Genomic DNA, 21,522 nt, shown 5'->3' on the forward strand with positions numbered 1-21,522 from the left:
GTCTGTATTGAATTCCATTTGATACTGTTGTCACTCAGTTTTGCAGGGTCCTTCTGCAGTTCATGCACAGCCAGCTGTTGCAGTTTTTACACCTGTCGTGGCTGACATCTACACTTCATTGCTCACTCTTTCCCATGCATATTTTTTGTAATGAAATAATGTAGGTCCCAGAAGAGGTTCTGCAATGGAACCCAACAGAACTCCATCTGGCACCTCCACCCATTGCAAGAAACTAATTGCTATTTGATAAACAAATAACTAGTTAATTAATTTTTGTTTTGTTTTGTTTTGATTGCTTACTTCTGCAAAGACCTTATGCAATGGGTTCTTAAATTCTTAAAACCTCTTGGTGAAGAACATTGCCAAAAGCCTTTTGGAAGTCCAACCAGAGTATATCTATTTACCCATCTCTATTTATCTGCTTGGCCACTTTTAAGAACAGTAATAAATTTGTAAGGCAGAATTCTCCTCTGTTTAACTATTTCCAAAGCAGTGACTCTTTATCCAAGTGTCCATTAATTATCTTATTTCTTAGTTTCTACTAATTTTTCTAGTAGTGACTTGGAAGTTCATAGTGCCTCACCTCACATCTCCTCTTAAAAGTTGACATCACATTTGTCACCCAGCTGTTCTGAAATGTGGAAACTGATTTTTAAATGAGATTTTCAATTACTTTAATTTACAGAGTGTTTTTATTCAGTTATTCCATGCATATTCCTTCAACATTTTGAACTGCAGAATGTCAAGTATTGTATCTCGAGTAACTGATCTGAGCTGAACTGACACAAACAAATCAATCAAACACTAAACTTTGAAAAAACTCTGATTCTTTTGTGAGTATGCTGTGCTCCAATCAGCCAAACATAAATGAACAGCTTTTAACTGGGGAAGTTCCCCTAGCCCTCTTGGAAATTAGTAGACCCTTTCCCTGAAGGATTGGACTGCAGAGTAAGCTGTTTATGTAAGCTGTTCATGAGCAACCAAGCCCCATCTTGTGCAACTGGTAGTTTTACCAGTGGGGTATAGAGTGAAACTAATGCAGATACCTATAGAGTGGTCTTATAGCTCAGATTAGCTTCTTTTTTTTTTAAAGTATTGTACTCCATGAAGTATTCAGTAGCAGTTTATAAAAGTCTCAGTATTCTCTTAGTAAAGACATTAGAAATGCTTTTGCATGTACCCCAATTATATCAGTAAGGTTGACAAACTAGATGTATCCCATTGCTACCACACAACACGAGCTCCAGCCCTAGCTAGCATGGCAGTATCAACTGTGATATTCTCTACAGTTTTCTTCCTTGCTCCTTTGTAAACAAAATAATTTGCTTTCCATGAATTGAAAGTACAACATTAATAAGATTTTATTCATACCTAGTTGAAATAAAAGTTCATTCCGGAGGATACATGTATGACAATATCTGGAATTGCTTTGACGCATCTGACATATGCACATCACCGCATCGCTGTCGTTACTCCTTTCTGCCTGTCTGATCAAGCCGAATGTTTGCTTCAGCTTGGAGTAGTTTAAATTTCCATTGTCAGTTAACAACAGACCCCTACCACTGAATTTTAGGTCAGTGCATGATGAGGGTGGCCAACTGACAAATCACAAAACCATCACCTGGGAAAACTGGTAACTGTAATTGAACAGAGTTGCAGAACATTGTTTTCTGTAAGAGTTAGCTATTCCATGACCCGAAAGGGCCTTGGACTGTATTGGCATCAATAAATGGTTTAGCATTGCAACAGATGGGTCTTTTTGAAGCTTTCTTGTATATAAATGCCATTCCAGTGGCATGAAATATGAGCAATTTCCATTTCTTGCCTGGCAAATACAAATACTAATCTGGCAAACATAACTGCATGGTGAGTGGTTCTAGTGGTGGCTGAAATCTGTGTAGTTTTTCTGATGTTTCTTAGCCTGTAGGACTCTCAAACAGTGTTTTAAAATAGAAATGAAAATCCATTTATAAAGAAGAATACATAGTTTTATCCAATGCATTGCTATCATTCTGACTATCTTTTCCCTATTTCAGTATATTGGTATGCTTAATATCAATGGATTAAACAAATGTACAGTAGAAACTTTTATCCTTTCTCCAAGAAGAAACACTTCCAGGCATTCTCTCAGCCCTGAGGTTGTAAGATTCTGCTCTCCAAATGAGATCACCAGAGAATGTTTGTATGTGTGAAATGGATAGGGTCTGAGAACTGTAACTTGTTTATCATTAGTTTTAGTAAATTTAGATGTTTTGTAATGAGTTGGGTATCAGCTCTCTTTGGCTTTTCTCTGTAGTCCAAGGTAATTTAGAAGCTTAAGTTAGTTCTTAATGACATTAATGCACTGTATCTAAAATGTAGGCCTCACTGGGGTCTGAGTTGAAAAAAGATTAAGTCCTTCTTCCTTAAATTCTTATTGTAGTTTCCATTAAACATAATGGAAGATTCCAGTGAATCCAGTGAAAGCCTAATTGAATCTTCTAGCACTTTGACAAATGGTACAGCAAGAGATACCTGTGTATGTCTGAATTAATGTAACTTTTTTTTGTGTGTTGATTTTATTATTGTTGTGATTGGAAAGCAACTTTAAGTAGAATATTGCTAGACTGGGTTAGACATATTCTGTGCTAGAATAGAGTCCCTTGGTGTGCTGTAATACTATTCAAATCCTCACTAAGTGTTAGTTATGATGATGAAGGTGTTCTATTTCTTACTGTGCTTGAAAGCTACATAATGCAGTCTTTTGGGGGATTATTTTTTTGGTCTCATTTGCTCACTTACTTGCTTTTTCTTTTAGTCTATCTTTAGATGCTGTCAAAGAGAATTTTTTTGTGTTCATATTATTAAACTGTTACATGAACAGGTGTTGCTTTAGTTGTCCTGTCAAAGTCAACAGGGTTACATATGGAGACATAAATAAAGAATGCTGACAAAAGCTTAACTTTTACACACAAAAAAAAATAAACCTTTGTACAGCTCCAACATTAACCAAGCAACGTAGATGAATGTGTCAGTAACCTGGGGTTCTGGGCAAGTTGCATGCTTCTCTGTGTTTGATTAAACATATCGTAGAGAGTGGAAGATACCAGACTTCGCTGGAGTACAAAGTTGAGGAAGTCTGATCTAGGTTAACTGTATAAGAGAGTTGGATTTCGTGCCTACACACCCCACATAGATGAACTTAACTCTGTCTTAGATATTCCCATGAGTCACTTCTTTATTTCTCTTTGGTAAATTTTATCGGTAATAGAAAAGGAAATTGCTTAAGTCAAGTCTCATGAGAAAGTTAGTTAAATGAAAACATTGTATTTCCTATGACCAGTAAGAACTGAACTCAGATTTGTAAGACAAAGTACAGCATGAAAAGGTTTATCGCTGGCAATATAAATGTTCACTGTAAACAGTATGGCTAGTGTAAGTCACCACATTAGTCACTTTGAATAGTATAAATTCCCTTGCTATTAATGTGCTTAGGAGTTTTACATTGATGTTTAAATAACTGGATACAGATATAACAGTATTTCTACTGCTGTAGAAGAGCTACCCAGTTCTTAAATCTTACTCATACAAGTTACCCCATTAGAATTGACTGCTCTTGATTTATGCTTCTGAAATTCATTAGTTTAAACAGTTATTTCTGACTTACAGTTTTGTAAGTGAGAAGGGACTTGATCCCATGGGACTGAGTAGGGTAGATGTTTACAAGTTTCAGAACAGGGACAATGCCTATTAAGTATTTCATGGTCAAGATTTAAAAGGAAATTAATATGAACATTGTTTGTTGTGACACTTTTCTTGCAGTAGTTTCTCAAAAAATAAAACCTCTTAACTAACCTTTATACGGTTCACATGAATGAAGTAGCCTTGTCAGATCTTTGTCAAGCCTCATTCTTATGCTTTATCATAATTACATATATGAGAGTACAGCTGAAGAAACATTACAAAGAAACAATAATCTTTAGAATCTGGAGTAGCTAATAATGTATGGTATATGACAGTTCTGTTTGTTACTTCCCAACAAACATTAATGGTACTGCGTGAGTATACATCCTCACTGTCTCATCATTTTACATTTATTTAGTGATATAACATGAAATAGGATTGGAAGTCAATAAAATAGAGACAAAGGTCATTTCAGTTGATGCAGTATATAATTTAGACATTTTAAATTACAGATTATTGTGTTTGGAAAGGAGAAAAAAAAAGATTTCAGAAAGCAGTGGCTCAAAATTAAAAGTTAAAGGTATTTGTTTCCTTTTTGATAGCTTCATCAAAATGGTTACTGTGGTACTGGAACAAACATTACCATATTGCCTAACAACTTCTTTGCAGATAAAAAATAAGTTTGTTATGGCTTGAACTTGCAAATGCATGATGACTTCATTGAAGTCACTTTAAGTACTGCAGAGGTTACTTTTGTTTGTTCAGCGTAATATAAAAACACAGTGTAATATAAAAATACAAAATATAAAAATATAAATGCACTCATTTTCACTTGCAGAAACAAGGTGGTGACTCACTGGGCTTCACAAAAAGGGACATAGACTACCAGTTTATGTTATGCTGGTTTCTGTATTGAAAAGAAAATAATAGAAACGATGAATGAGAATGAAGGCAGTAACCGATTTCCTTTTGAGTATTTTCATGAAAAATGTAATGTTGCCCTGGAACTGCAAGTTAATGGTCACACATTTGCTGTGTAACGTTGCATTACTTTATTTGACAGAGACATGAACTTGCCAGTTGCTGCAATGCTCACTAGGCAAAGCTCACAGTGACATGGGGTTGCAATTATTAATGCCCGTAATCACTGTACTTGAATTTTAACATTTCACATGGCATATATGGAAATGGCTTTCTTTACCATCTCCCCCCAAATGTTTTAGGCTAATATGTCTGTTGGAATCTGCACTTCATAAACCCCTCTACCACTGTGCAGTAATTAAGGACCTGTGTTCATTAATTTTTAGCTATTTTTTTGAACATTGTTCCAATAGTGACAACCTGTTTATCAGTCACAGAGAAGAGGTGAATGAAACCCTGACTGACCTTCAAAGAAATTTTTCAAGTACTCAGTGACATTTTCATTTTTTCAATTTAATGCTTGAACAATCAACACAGCGTCCAGATATCTTCAACTTCTCACTTTTTATTCATTCTTAACATCACTGAGGGCATATTTGTAGCCTTCATCTATAGGGAAGTGGTACCACATACCAGTGTTCAAAGGGTGCTGATACACAGCACAGGGCAGATATTGTCCTCCCATAAAGAGTGATGCATGTTCTTCTCAGAGCTGCAACTGCAACAGAGAAGGGTAGGGGCCAAGCTCAAGCCCTGCTTCTGTCATAACCTTTGCAAGGAATATGTATTTACTGTGGTCTCCTGTTACCTGTGACGTGTAAGGCTTCACTGCTTATCCATGTAGGACTCAAACAGCTTTTCCTTGGCTTTGTTTACCTGATGGGTGTCTTTTGGATTTCTCTTTTTATAATTTGACTTCAGTATTCTTCTTTTTTTACCTGCACTTTTAGAAGTAGCACCATTTGTAATCAAATATGATCAAAGTATATTTTTATTTTAAAGAAAATCAGTTAACCTCTCCCACTTTTCAGAACTCAATGAGGCAGAAAGTTCATAATTTCAATAACAACAGGATTTACACAAATATATAATCTAAGGAAAGATGCCAGAGTCCTGTTTGGAAGGATTCCTCCTAGTAGTGTAGATTCAATTAATAAAGCTTAGTATGATTTAGCATGTATTAGAATGAAAGCTATGATACAGCTTGAATTATTTTCTTTCTAATACCTAAATTGATCTTACCTCTTGATTTGTACTAAAGCTTGTTTGTGATACAAACTTTTTGGGTTTTTTTTAAATTATGTAAAACACTTTATATTGCTATTTGGTTGTTAGGTTTTTTCTCTTTATTTTTCAAAATAATTCCACATGTTAAATAAGGTTACCAAGGGAGCACTGAAGTACTGTAATTTCAAAAAGCAGAATTTCATTTGACAATATTTGTTTAAAATACAACTGTACAAAGCAACCTTTATATAGAAAGTGTGATGTAGGAAGCTTTTCCCAATTCACCTCAAGTTTTAAATTTTATGAATCAGTTAGAAGTCTCACAGGAAACATAATTCGGTTTATGTTGCTAGATATATTTTATAATATATTTTCAGTAGGGCATTTATACAGAAAAGTAGAACTTTGATTTTTAAAAATAGTTTAGAATAAATCTAACTGGAATTTAGAATTCCACATTTAAACGTAGCTTTAATTTTAATTAAATTATATTTTAGAATTGGGAGTATAAATATATTTAAATTATATTCTGTAATGCAGTAGAAAGCCTTGAAAAGAAAAACTATGAGGAAAAACTACTTTTATAGAGGTAATCCAAAGTCAAATATACCAACTGTCTTGGTTTGAGACAGTTTAAAGCGGTGAGCACTCTGAAATGAGGAACATCCCCCTTGATTCCAACCAATCCCTTCCCACCAGTAAGGAATGAGATAAGAGGAGATATAAGTGAAAAAATAAGAGTTTAGTAACAGCATGCCAACAGGCAAGGGAAAAAAAGTAAATAACTGCTAGATAGCGAACTGCTAAATCTCACAACCCCAGGGAACAAAGTGAGACCCCAATGCCGGAAATGATCTTTCCTGAGACGGTGCCAGCCAGAGGTGGCCACATGGCTGGAGGACAAAGGGAAGATGATGTCACACCTTCCCTTCCAAGGTGGCACCCTCCAGACAACCATGTCTTTCTCCCTGGAGCAGGAAGCCAATGGACTTGGCTTGCAGGAGAGGGATCGCCTGCAGCGACCAGCAGGCACCCGTGGAACTCACCCTAAGGCAGCTCAAAACCGCCAACTGCAGCCTCTCTGAGATGCACAAAACTCCGAAAAACTAAAAGAGAATCCAAAAAGGGAAGACAAAACCTTTGTCTGAGCAAAGACCAAACAGCCCACGAAGTAAATACCACACTGTGAAGAACCGGAAGCAGCCATGAGAGGATTTTAAAAATTCCCATGATGGCATCCCCAGACATACACACAGCATACTTGGCTCTGTAGGGTCTTACAGTAACAATTTTTGGGCACAGATAGATATGGAATACAATAACATAACTGTGAAAAAACTCAGCTTTGATACTGAATTAGAACAATATATAAAAATTATAATTGACTCAGTATATCGATGTGTTTTAATCCTACTAAGAAAGGCACATGAAAATTAAAAGGCTGGAGTTTATTTTTCAATTTTAAGAGTTAATGTATTACTTTATTTTTAAAACAAAATACAGCAGCATTTAAGCAACAGCAGTGACATTATCTTAAAGAACATAAGGCCGAGCTACTTTATTTTAACGGCTGTTATTTAGTTTTGGCATTAACTATTTAAAAAATCAAACTCTACTTTCCTAGCTCACGGCAAGTGCCCAGACAAAATTTCTCCATTCCAATAACTGAAACGTAAATGAAAAATACGAAGGAAGGTCAGAGTGGTGTATTTTAATTCAGTAAGGTGATAGGCTTTCCTCTCTATTTAAGCAGAATGAGAAGGAACGTCAGTGGTTAAATGGTAAAGTGTTACATTATTACCATATTGAAGAGATGCAACCTGATTTACTTCTATGGAATTGCGATGTTTCTCCTGAAATAGCCATGTGATTTTTTCAATGTTGCTCTCTATTTTGCAGTTTTCTACATTTTTTACATGCAGGTGGTTAAGAAGGGAATCTGATTTTTTCAGCCGAACTATCCTTTCCTCCAGACTGAAGATTCAATAAACTGGGCAAGAGCTCCTGCTTACAGTATAGGCTTTTTTCCATCTAGGGGACTCAAAAAATTCTTCAGGGAGAGGGGATGTATTTCAGACTAAGGCAAACTTGTTCAGAGTGTCACTATTCAGGAACAGCAACACTTTGCAGACATCAGTTCCGTTTAACACAAAGCTGAAGAAAAAGGAATGAGGGAGAAGCAGATATGAACTGGCAAGTTAGGCACATACAGGTATCTTCCTACCTTGAGCACATACAGAGATATCTTCACAATTTGGGCAGTTGAATTTCTGTTAGTTCATTTGGCTTAAAATAGGAAACTAAAACAATTTAAAAAACCTCTCAACTTGATGTTGTATTTGGGAGAGAAAGAGCCCTCATCTCAGTCTGCAGCTCAGATGTCTGAGCAGCTCTGTCTTTACGGTGGTTGCCCTCCAGCCTCAGTATGCTGGAGATCTGTCAGTGCTGACCCAACAGTGGTGTTTTAGGCAAGAGAGATGGAGGCTGAGAAAGTGTGGTCACTACTGTAGTATCTTAGAGTGAAAAAACCCCATCCCAGGTCCCCCCGCAAACTCCAGTACACAGTTTTGTTTCTTGGAATACAAGTCAAGTTTAGGTTCCAGGTCTTGAATGAAAATGACCTTTTCAGATATGGGTTCTTTAATTTGGGTGGATCAGTGAACAGCTAACAGCCTCGGCAGAGCTTTCTTGCCCCTAAGTGCTGAACCAGAGCCCTGGTTTTAAGATGCTTTACACTTGCTTTTATGGATTGACCCAAGAAGGAAAGGGAAAGGCAGTTTTCTGTAGCATCATCGAACCTATGGATAACAATGGGCCAACAGGGATCAAAATTAAGGACTATGGGCTCACCTTGTGAGATTTCAGATTTAAATTTTAAGTGAACTTTACACCTGGTTTTGTTAAACCTCATTAAGATTCTTATGGGCTCACTTTTCAAGCTTGTCTTGGTCCCTCTGAATGGTATCCTGTTCCTCTGGTGTGTCAGCTGCACTACTCAGCTTGGTGTCTTCCAGGCCATTCTGTGATTCTGTGTGGGCTCGTTTTAACAACCAACAGGGAACTAAACTCTATATAAGCCACTCTCTTTCCCCCACCCCTTATGATAATGGAGGAACAATAGGAGAGATTATGTAATAAAAATATCAGTTTACTAAAATCAGAATAACCACTGCAATATCAATAGTAAAAAGTACACAAAAAGAAGGTGCCTTACCCACAAAAGAACACTTACCAACAGGAACAAAGAAAAATGCTTCTCAAAGATAGCACCAGGTGTGGTCTCCAAACAAAGGCAATATGGTGAGGAGAGCTTCCACAGCATAATGTTCTCCCCTGTCCTCCCACCCGGCCCAAAAAGAGTGGAAAGCAGGGACAAAAAAGCTGGAAGCTAGTTCATCTGAATAATGGAGTTGTGCAGCTGCTGTCTAAGCTCGGCCCTCTGCAGTTGTTTGAACTGCCGCCTCCAACGCTCTCCTGCTTGGAGCTGTCCACTTCAACACCGCATCTCCCATACTAGTGCTCTGGAGGAAAAACGGGAGGAGGGAAAAAAACTGGCGGACAGCGGAAGGGACCAAGTCCAGTCTGCCATGGTTTAAGGGGACAGTCCACTCTGCTTATGTGACTGGGGCAAAAGTGGTGAATTCCCAGTTTCTGGCCCTGGCTTTTTCCCACTGAAGCCGTGCCCCTCAATGATGATGTGGGTGGTATTGAATAAACAGGGCTAAAAACTCTACCCCCTTTTCTCTGCAACTGGGACACTATGAAACTGTTTAAAATGTTGTCACATTGTACAGAGGACACCAGAAATGATATTTCAGAGAAAAATGAAAATGCTTCGATCTGAAAAAATGTAAACATTTGAAATAGAGTTGAAGTGATTTCGTTAAAGGGAGATGATAACAGTAAACCTAATAAACTTTCTTTATCTCTCTGGTTTTGATATTTTCTTCTATCAAGGACTTTAATACTTCAGAAATTTTTTGCAGTTCTGAAAAATCGCAAGGGTCATACCTTCACCTCCTTGTGAAATCCAATCCTGTGCCTGTTTATAATGGTTTATATTCCAGCTCTGCACAAAGGCAGCAGATCTGTGCTTCTTTGGCTCTTCTAGTGTCTTACTGAGTTCAGAGTCTTATTTGTGCCTGAGCCATCTTCCTTTCCAAATCCATTTAGGAGCAAAGTCACTAAAGCCTGGAGAAACAGGGACCCTTAAAATATATCCTCCAGTTCACCAAATGAGTAGCATGTTGTTTTCTATTCAGCCCGCTGGGAGAAGAACATTTTGTACCTAGATGTTTAGAACACTTGCCTCTTAAAAAAAAAATGTTATCTACAAGCTAAGAAGCATCTCTTAGGTTCCTGCCCAGTAGTTGGAATGACTTCCCTGCTCTTGTTTAGCTAGACAGCAGTTTCAGTTAGTTTAGTTTCACAGATTAGTCAGATAGGACAGTTTGGTGACCATATAAATATATTGAAAGTACGTTTAACAGTCAGCTTTAGAATTTGTATTTCCTTGTGGAGTTCATGGGGACACAATGCCCATGTAGATTAATTCATTCAGTAATTATCTCCTAAATTATCTTACTATTACCCTAGATTATAAAACAACATATGGAAGAAATATTTTTAAGAGCACGCTTAGAAAGTTTCATTCTTGTTTCATGTTATCTTTAAAATTAACACATTTTCTCAGCTTTATATAAAAAATAATACCTGATAAATACAAATTTAATGTAAATATGTGAATGCTTTGGTTTTCTGGGATGCTGCTGTGATACCAATTGTTAGTTCCAAGAATTATTTCATCCTTGAACAAACATAGTATAGTACAACTAAAATGTATGTATAGATCTGTTGAAAATGTTTATCTACAAATACTACTTTGAAAAAGATTAGGTCTCCCCTACCCCCACTGTCCATTCTTTTTCCTTTGGCCAGGCAATACTTCCCTATTTCTTTTTAAAGAAATCATGCCCTCTGTTTAAAAAAAAAATAGGGCGATTACAAAGATTTCCCAAGGATATATGAGTTAAACTGCCGTCAGTCTCTAGCAGTGGTCGTTAGCTCTGGTGTTTCTGTCTAGGCATTGCTTTTCTGTGAGAGTGCTTCTAGGACCTGGGAGTTAAAAGTATAAAAAACAATTTAACAAGAACATACACAATGATAAGTTTTATTATGCTTTAGTTATATGGTTTAACTCTTCTTCCCAGTAGTCCAAGGAATTGGAAGGTCTAAGTAAATTCCCATTAAGGTAAAAGGAGGCAAAAAATTTTTAGTAATACTGGTGTTACTTTGCTGTGAAAGGCACTGGCAGTTAGTGAATATGAATTTAATTACCTTAAAAGATTTGGGTGCATTTTAATTCCTTGTCAATTGTGAACTAAAGCTGTAGGTCTCACAATTCTAAATAATCACTATTATTATTTGAAAACTAACGGTGTTTGGAAGACATGGCGTTGCAATTATCATACATAATTCCGAGGGCTTAATTCCATCTCCTCAGTCCAAGTTCTCAGAGGCAGTAGAGCTGACAAGGATTACAAAGCCTCATGCTGTCCCCTTTGGGCTGGAAGCACACAGATCTTCCAGTCTCTTCCATATGGATGGCTAATGCTGCTAAACTGTAGAACCTCCAGGAGTGCAATTAGGTCATCTCCTAAGTTTGCTGGTTTGAATGCCCTCAGAGTGGTCAGCTAGAGTTAATCTTTAGTAAATAACGAAATAAATAAACCCCTTAAACTAGTGCAAGACAAAATACTGAGGACTGGGTGATATTGAGACCTTTGTAGCACAAAACAGGATGGATGCTTATTTTCCCTGTAATATAGCCTTTCTATTTAAACAGTTCTGTGAAGTTGTAAAATCGAGTTGCTTGTCTGAGCTGAGTCTTTTCAGTAATGTGTGTGCTTGTGTAGACACACAGACAAAGTAGTGGGTTTCGAATGCACTCCAAAGGCAGCAAGGTCCATAAAAGTTCAGTAACCTTTATAGGTTACTGCTGTGGTGAATATGCACTTTACAGGTCTTTGAAGACTTACGAAGCAAGACTTAACATCACTTCCCAGCAGCTAGCACTTCAATCTTATTTGAGGCTATTGATGAGTCCAGGAAACATCCTGGAAGTAATTGATTACATCCCTCTGTCTCAGGGAAGCATGCCATCACTTGCACTTGCGCTAAGCCTGGTGTCAAATTTCAGTGATTGTTATAAATAATAGTAGTGTAAAAAGAGTGCAACAGTTATCTGATGCTACTGGTCTGTGCTTGAATTGGAAGGGACCTACAGTGGTCATCTAGTTGACAAATTCAGGGCTGACGGAACAGTTGCAGTACATTATTAAGGGCATTGTCCAAATGCTTCATAAATACTAACAGGCTTGGGGCATTCACAACCTCCCCAGAAAGCCTGTGTGACTATCCTCTTGGTAAAGAAACACATCCTAAAGTCCAGTGTGAACCTTCGCTTGATGCCATTTTGAACCATTCCGACACATCCCTGACTCCTAGGGGGAAGAGATCAGCACCTCCATCTCCTTGTCCCCTGCTCTGGAAGCTGTAGATAGAGAGCAGTGAGGTTACCTGCCTGCTATTCTCCAAGCCCAAGTGCTCAGCCCCACTTCACAAGCCTTGGCTTCCAGGCTGTTCCTCAGGTTTGCTGGCCTGCTCTGGAGGCATTCAAGGACCTTCACATCCTTCTTAAATTGTGGGGCCCAGACCTGCACACAGTACTCTAAATGAGGCTCACCAAAGCTGAGTATGGTGAGATAACCACCTCCTCTGTCTGGCTGGTTATGCTGTATTTGAGGTACTCCAGGATGCAGTTTGGCCTCATGGCTGCCCAGATTCATGGCTGAGTCACGCTTAGCTTGATGTCGGCCAGCACCCTCAGGTTACTCTCTGCAGGTCTGCTCTTCAGCCCCTTCTCTCCCATTTTACGCTTGTGCCTGGTGTTACTTCATCCCTAGTGCAAAATCCAGCATTTCAACTTTTTAAATTTCGTCCCATTAATCATAGCCTAACGCTCTGATCTATCCGGATGCATCTGCAAGGCTTTTGGTCTCTCAGGAGAGTCAACAGCACCTCCCAGTTTGGTATCATCAGCAAACTTGCTAATGGAGCACTTAAATCCTATATCCAGGTTGTTGTTAAGCATATTGAGCAGAGCTGGTCCTAGAACTGAGCCCTGAGGAACAGCACTGTTGACTGGCCACCAGCCAGATGTAACCCACTTCACTACAACTGGGCTCATCTGTGCTGTGCTGAAGATGTGCCGCTTCAGCTGGAATTGCCTTTCAAAGAGAAAGCAGCATGTAAATTACTCTAGTACTAATATACTTTAATTAGTCTTAGACAAACCAATTCCTATTTAATTTATGATAAACTAAATTGATTTAACTGAATGTTTTGGTATTTTTGTTACACTAGACATAAGTTACTCATCCCAAAATGAAGATATTGATGGACCACTCACACAGACTGGCATTAATATCCTGGACCCTGTTGCAGTTTTCTCCATTAGGCGAATTCATTTAAATTGTTGCTGTTTTCTATTAATATCAGTATTTGTAGTCTACTTCATATTTTCTCAAGATTTTTGTTTACTAATATTCTAAATATTCTTGGAATTCATGAGTGATTTATTTCTAGTTCTCTGCATGTCTTTGCTGCTGAACTCCCAAGTTTCCTGCATGTGTGTTCTTATAGATGCAAATTCAGAAATCTGAGGGATTTTTTAAGGTGAAAGTTTTCAAGTGTTGCTCCATCCTCTTAGATGATATAGTTCAGCTCCATTTGGAAAACCAAGCCTGTTTCATGAGGTCACTTTGAGTTTTAACTTGAAATGACAGTAGGCTCAATTGTACCTTTTTTGCTTATCATTGAGGAACTTGAAACTAAATTACTAAGTATCTTACAAGATTTGCAGTGCAATAATAGGTCAAATTCCTATGAGTTCCTATGAGTTCAAATTCCTCCTTGAATTGGAGAGGCATTCTCCCAAAGACAAGGAGACTGAATGTTAGTTTGTAGGTGAGTGAAAGTGAAGTTTCAAGTTAAAAATGAGAAATGAAACCAGCCATATTGATGACTCTGGAAAGGAAGATTTCTTTTTCAAATTGTGATGGCCATCTCACTTAAGTATTTATATTTCAATTGTTTACTGAAGGGATAAGTCAGAAGCATTTTTATTACACCATTGTGAAATTTGCAGTTTTGCATGAATTGATTTTGTACCTCAAATGAGTTATTATCCTATGAAGTTACCATTTCCATCTTTCTTTCTTCTACTTTTGCTCTCATTTGACAGAATGGGAAAACAGTTACTGTTGTATAGTCTGATGCTGTGAATGTCCTTTTCAATAACCAAGTCTAGTGTGTTTTACAGTGCATTTCCATAAGCAAACTGGACGGAATGCTTTTTAATAACCCTATAGCCATTTAATGATTTTTATACTTGTCGTTTAAGGACAGTTTGGATATAGATTGATATAGAATTACCAGAAGTACTGCATATAAATTAAACATTAAAAAGGTAGATAGAGCCAGACTAAGCAGCTCAGTTATAGTCTTTGGTTATGCAGTTACTGCCTCAAGGATACTTCATATACTTAATATCATATGTCTTTCTTTTGAAAGATGATCAGTGGGTTCAAGTAACATTTCAGCACAGAGGAAATTGCATAATTTATAGACTTTCCAAAATGAAAAACAGGAAACCAGTTTCATTAAATTAAGTCTTCCACTCCTTTTTTTTCTTTTCTGCTCTTACAGATTGGAGCATTGAGGGACTACTACCACTTCTACCACAGTAAAACAATTAAAAGGTCAGTTCTCTCAAGTAGAGGTACCCACAGCTTCATTTCAATGGAACCAAAGGTAAGAAAATCCATGCATGTATTTGAGGAAAAAGCCTTTGCATTTTTTATATGAGATACTATACCAGAGGACATTCACCTGAATGACATATAGCATTACAAGGATTAACCCTATCTGTTTTCTAAGGTTCTAGTTCTCATTAAAACAAAGTGAAGATGATACCATGCTATTAAGTATGTGCTATTCTTGGAACGTAAGGTCCACCATTATTCCTGGATGAGTACTTGAATTTTGTTAATGCACTAATTACTGTGCTATGCTTCTCTGCAAAACCACATGTGTAAGATTTATTCTTGCAGATCCCTTCTGTGAAACAGCCAGCTTTAAAAATGCAATGTGGGATGGTACAATGTTCAGAGGAAAGTTTCTCTTGCTTTTTTTCTTGTCTTCTTCTGGACTTGGTCTATGAGGGATTAAAAAGAATACTCTTTTCTGTGGTCCTTTTGGTAGTTCCACTGATCTTAATTTTAAGATCTGCATACCATTTCTTTGTAGCACACATTATAATAGGTAACTGCCAACACAATTTAATTACTCGTTTATAGTTAAGTATGACATCCTCTAGTATCCTACCCAGGACACACTTTTGTTTGAACCTTTAATTTCAATGATTAGTATCTTATTCACTGACTGCAGAATTGGACTGCCTCTGGTTTTCTTTTAGAAAAAGTTTGGTGAAGATCCCATTAACTTTTTTTATGCTGTTCATGCAATGCAGTCTTGCCAACAAGCCCCCAGGCCACTGGTGTGGTAAAAACAGAGTCAAGCTTTTCTTAAATTATTGGATGATGAATGTTCCCTGTGAAGGATTTGTCAGGTTTTACTTAACAAATCATTTATGAGAAGTAAAAGTTACTTGTGAAAGAGTTTGAACACTGTACAAATTGAGCATCATATAGGAATACTTCTGCCATCTGGAAAACTGTATTTAGGGCTGAAGTTCCTCTTGAGGATGGGACAAGACTAGGAATGTACACAAAAAACTGTGTTCAATCCTGTGGTCATGAGGCTGAACTGCTTAACCCTTTGAGAGCACCAGCAGCTCTGCTGAGCAGTGTATGTTGGGGACTAGTATGAAAGTGATCAGTGCCCAAATCTATGTTCCCACGAGTACTGAGACCCACCATTCAAGCAACAAGCACTACACACAGAATAGGCGAAAATGCAAAAGGAAGGGAAAGTGTTCACATCTGCATCAATTCATGCTCTTTCCATATGCACAGAGGTGGAGCGATTTACACACAACTGCACAAGTTCGCTTGCATGTACCACCATAAACTGTGGTGTTACACCCAGCTTCCAGATACCCCGTCTGCACCTCTGGCAGACAGTCCTGACTACTTTGGCCAGAATAGTGAGAGACTCTTAAGGCAGAACACAGCAGAAAATCAGAGTTATCTTTTATTTTCCACATTATGCCGTTTAGGAGTTGTCTCCAATCTGTGCTGCTGCTGGTATAGAATTTCTACATTTCTGAACCATTGTTACATATCACTTCAATATTGAGAAGCTCTAGTGAGGATTATGCAAGGTACTCAACCCTGGTAATGATTCTGAACCCAAAGAGAAACCAATAGTCTAATACCTAGATCTTTCTGACTGCTTCACTGAACCTGGGTTTGGGAATTCTTATGTGGCTGCAGACATATCAATAAATGAACATGTATTTGTAGCGTAAAGATGACTATGTCCTCAGTGTGTATAATATTTAATGATTATTAAAACACACTGGCAATTTAATTGCTCTATATAAGCTGGTCCTTTTAAAACAAAAGCTCTAATGTTAAATGAGGCGCATTGCATTGCTATGAGAATTTGAAAGGACCACGTGCTATTATATTTATGAATGTGATGGTATCTAATGCCAATATTTGCAGGAGATTAGTCAGCGTGTGTATTTGGGAACAAAGAAAACTGAGGTTTGTTTACTTTCTAAATAATTGGATGGTAATTTACTTAATGCAGAAAAAGGTCTCCCTGTTACATGTACATGGAATTAACTTGTTCTGTGTTGCTTTAGACATGGATCACTAATTTTTTACTTCACAAAATTTTAAAGGATGGAATTCTGATTGAGTGGCAGTTCATTATGTAAATAACCTGCATATAATGGAAGAAATTATGAAATTTGGTATTTCTGAATTATTTTCATGGATGGTATTTGATTTCATTGTGTGAATGCATGATGAAAGATGTAGAACTAATAGAAAATCTTGTTATTGTGGATTTAAATTAATGAATTTTGAAGATCTTTGGTTTGATTTTCTTCTGGAAAAGACTCTTCATACTGTTATAAACAATATGAATAGATCCAACAGGGAGCATAATAACTGGGTGTGGCACTTAGTGCTGTGGTCTGCTTGACAAGAGGGAGGTTGATCAAAGGCCGGACTTCATGATCTTCGAGGTGCTTTACATCCTTTTGTGATTCTTTGATAAATTGAAGACATGTGGATTGCACATTTTGACACTTTCTCAGCATTAACCTGTATTAACCTCATATCATCTGTATTTAGTTGATAAGGTAAAGGATATGCAGTATAACGCAGGTAAAGGATATGCAGTGTAACACAGTTTTGTCAATTATCAGCCACATCTTTACCTAGCAATGCTACATGTTGTCATTTAGCAATGAAAAAGATGAAGCAGTTTTAGGGAAGAGATGCACAAGTAAGGATGTAATTTCCTTAACATAGATTGTAGTGGAGAAAATTTGAAACATAGCTTTATTCACATTATCTTTCTAGGCCAGTGAATAGTTATGTGGCATTTTGCATGTCTTAATAGGAAAACATAGAAGTGGAAGAAGTCTGTGGATTTAAAGCAGAGATCAAGGCCAATTGAATGAAATTTATTTACAGAGGTTTCTGGTCTCCCCAGCTGATGTGCTGTTTGCAGTTGGCCTTTGGCAGGGGTCAGTGGGAGTGCCACACCATGAATTAAGAGCCTTTTTAGCTTTAGAGTTTGCTCTGCAAAGTTATTTTGGTGATACTACAATGCATGAAAAAATGGGAGCGGGAGCAAAAAAGAAGTGGGAAGATGACAGAATGAGTCCCTACTTGAAAGCTATCATGAAGCTCTAATTCAACTATTAAATAGTTGAGAGTGTTGATGGTAGGCCATGTATTGAAACCAGACTATTACAGCACTTCCAGGGGTGAGAAGAAAGAGCTGAGGTATGTCTCTGTGTTTTGCAGTGGTGAATTGAAGAGTCACAAAGTGGGAAACATTGCAAACAAAGATTGAAACTGCAGTCTGAAGGCCAGACTTTTCATCAGTACAAAGGATGAGAGAAATCAGGTGGAGCTTTTCTATTAGTAAAGAGATGACAATTCCAATGAAATTTGAGAGTTGAAATGTATATGCATGACAATAGTACATGTAAATTAAATGGACAGCACAGCTGGAAAAACTTTCTTTTTATTCTGAACTGTTACATAAAATGAAGAGGTTTTAGTGAAGAGCTGTGATAATGAAAAATATTCCATAGAATAGGTAGCATAAATAATCCTAGAAGATGACAGTTCGTAGGGTAATAGAAGGCAGCTTTAAGATTGATAATAAATAGATGTACTGAAGTTTGTTCCGTTTTTATCATGAGGTCCTCAGAGTCTTCCATCACAACAGAGATCTGAAAAGGACATGTGGGCCACAGTGATGCTAAAAAATGTGGAATTAATAATTTGTGTTCCTGTCAGTGTGACATCAGCCAACTTCGGATTATTACTGTTTCTTTATCAATCTGTACTAAGATGGCATCTCATATTTTTCTAATTTTAATGAATTTCAGGTAGGTTTATTTAGGGTTTGAATCCTGTTTGATGGATCAAGTTCATTTATCTTTTAGAAACAGAAAGATTTACAGTCTCATTGAAATAAGAAGTAAGGCTGGCTACTTTCACGTAAGGAAGATACTCTGCTTGAGTGCAATTTTGCAGTAGTGTCATGCCTTTTGTCAACTCTACTCCAGGATCAGAGTACCTGGGAAAACATTACTCCAGACATTTATATTTTACGCAGCCTGATCTAACCATACACAGAATGTAGCAGTATGGCATAGGAGAAAGTGTTACCTTTGCCATATCAAGCTGAACAGAACTCATAGTATCAGCATGTAAAATGCTGGCAAGCATATCTTTGGTGACACCAAATGATGCGGGCTGTTTTCAGGCAATAGGAAAGTAATGCCAGAAGCCTGTCCTTATTACTGGTAGTACAGTTGTGTTCATGAGAGGGCAAAGGGGAGCAGAGTTATAGCAGCTGTGAGTAACCTGGGGCTTTTAAAAGCTGGCACCATGGACTTAAAGCTTAGAGAAATTAGATGAGAATGTTATTATGGGTAAGGTGATATTTAGTTGTTAAACCTTAGTAAACAAAAATATTTTGTTAGACGTACAGGATAACACAACAGTTAAACAGTGGAACCAGGTGAGTTACTGATGTCTGCATGGGTAGCCATAAAATGTACAAGCACACAGGGACCAAGAATCAATAAATGCTACTTGGTTGCAAAAGAATAAGAACTGTCACGGTGTTTATTTGTTCAGAATTTGACTGGAGCTTTAAGTTAGTTCTTAAATAATGCAATATTTACCACTGTGGCTCCTTTAATTAATTACCTGAAAAAGCTTTTGCATGAGCAAGTCTCACATCTTTAGCTTAGTAAAAATCAATAATAAGTCTTGCTATTTTCAAGAAGCCTGTTATTGGCTGAGTTAGAACATGAACTGAATCACAATGAATGAGAGGGAATAGCAGTATCTCCCTATATCACCTGCTTCTGGGATATTTAATTAGTTTCATGTAAGCATGAGCAAATAGTCCTGCAACTTGGATTTTTTTTTCAAGGCTTTTTGAAATACAAAGTTGCTGTTCACTTATGAAGAATTTCAGTATATCCTGCTGGAATTAGTGGTATTCTAACTGTTCTTTGTGCTGTGAATTTTGCATAAGTTGGTTTGTATTTTGTTTGCTTAATGGTAATTGAAACCTGTACTTATAGGGGTGCCTGTTATATTAGTTTTAATATAAACTGTATTCATCGGCAGCAAAAGTCCCTGGGAAATGTGTGCTGCTTCAGCAGGAATCAAGAATTTTTTTAGCGTGATGAGGCTGCATCACACTGATTTTTATTTGTCACTCAGTGATGACTATTCAGCCGTTCAGAATGCACCTAGACCTAGAATAACAACAGGGAGATAGATCCCACTGAGTATAGCAATAAAGTAGCTTCATTTTGTAGCAGGTTTTTCCCTTATCACAGAATTCTAGAATAGTTTGAGTTAGAAGAAACTTTTTGAAAGTCATCTAGTCCAATCTGCCTGCAATGAGCAGGCACATCTTCAACTAGATCAGGTTGCTCAGGGCCCTGTTTGACCTGACCTTGAATTATTTTTTTCTGGAATGGGGCACCTACCTGTCCACTCCAGACAGCTTGGCCCAGGGTTTCACCACTCTCATTGTAAAGGATTTATTCCTTATGTCTAATCTGGATGAACCCTCTTTCAGTTTAAAAGCATTTCTCCTTGTCCTGTAGCAACAAGACCTGCTATAAAGTTTGTCCCCATCCTAGTGGTCCTCTATACATACTGGAAAGCCTCAATAAGGTCTCCCTGGAGCCTTCTCTTCTCAAGGACAAGCAACCTCAACTCTCTGTGCCTTTCCAAATAGGAGAGGTACTTCAGCCCACTAACCGTCTTTGTGGCCCTTCTCTGGACTCAGTCCCAACAAATCTTCCTGTACTGAGGACCCCAGTGCTGGATGCAGCACTCAAGGTGGGTTCTGCACCAACCCAATAACTGAAACAGTTGAGAAGGCAAGTTGAAGCTTCTAATTGTTGTGAGGAAGAGCAGCCTAAAATTTGGTGTTCCTTTTCTGCACGGGGAACAGTGTTCTGTCTGTGGTGGATACAAAACCAGTGTAAGGATGAACCTTGAGTGATTGTAATCTAAAAATGAAAAGCCAACATCACATGAATATATATGGCCTTCCCTTTTTACTCTACTGGCCAAATCCACTGCTTCTATAAGAGGAAGTATCTGTTCTTGAGTCAGCAAATTTTGTCACATAATGGTAATTTCTCTTAATTTATTTACAATAGGTAGAAACATTTAATAAAGTTAATTGTGACTCTACTGAGACAGGTTTATTTCTAAAGAACAAAAGTTTTGTTAATGTCTAATTAATAGCTGTTTGTACTTAAAGAAAAAAAAAATAGTCATTAAAGTTTCCTAGTGGAATTACCTTTTGATGTTGTCCACTAGAAGCAGGAAAACAACCAGTAGGAATTCAGTGTAATATAATTTTAGAAAAGGAAAGTGTTCACTGTTGGGGAATATGGATGTTTTTCTTGAAATATATTACTGTATTCAGTTACCTACACTTAGATTTCCCTTTTGTCATGATTTCACATGATTTCGTCATGATTTCATCAGTTGTTGGCATCTGTCTCAAAGGAGTTTTGTTCCCTCAATATATCTAATTTCAAGTGCATTAAAAAAAAAATCAGATTAGATTCCAATTTTTCACTTGCTAAGTCATTTTACAGAACTCCTTGGCAAAGACCATCTCATTGTTAACTTTTGGAAAAGGAGATTAGTTCAGAGGTTTTAACTGGCTTGCTCCCTAATAAATGTAGCAAATGAGGAATTAAATCGTCCTCTCCCACCCACTGGAAACAACTAAAACATTATTTTGCAGGATTATATTCTTTAACTATTTTCATAGCATTATTTTCTTTAGACGGTAAAGAGATGAGTAAGGAACTTGAAAAACCTCAGGATGGTGAGGAGAAGGTCAGGATTTTGACCAGGATTCTTTTTGAGAAAAAGCTTCAGT

The 21,522-nt window shown here is 37.4% G+C and overlaps 1 protein-coding gene across 6 annotated transcripts in view; it reads left to right on the plus strand.

Moving 5' to 3' along the window:
• Positions 1 to 21,522, plus strand: part of PCSK5 (proprotein convertase subtilisin/kexin type 5) — a 229,293-nt gene that overhangs the window by 8,257 nt on the left and 199,514 nt on the right. For all 6 annotated transcript variants that reach the window (XR_006013538.1, XM_042012677.1, XM_042012675.1 and 3 more), the window contains exon 2: positions 14,581 to 14,685. Coding sequence is in view for 5 of the 6 variants with exons in the window: in XM_042012677.1 (XP_041868611.1) it covers positions 14,581 to 14,685 (105 nt within the window). In the remaining variant the exon portion in view is untranslated. The remainder of the gene's footprint in view (positions 1 to 14,580; positions 14,686 to 21,522) is intronic.

The sequence above is a fragment of the Corvus kubaryi genome, unplaced genomic scaffold (assembly GCF_017639235.1).
Source record: "Corvus kubaryi isolate FWS band 111438036 unplaced genomic scaffold, C.kubaryi_AGA036_p1.0 split1-37296, whole genome shotgun sequence".
Classification (NCBI taxonomy): Eukaryota; Metazoa; Chordata; class Aves; order Passeriformes; family Corvidae; genus Corvus; species Corvus kubaryi.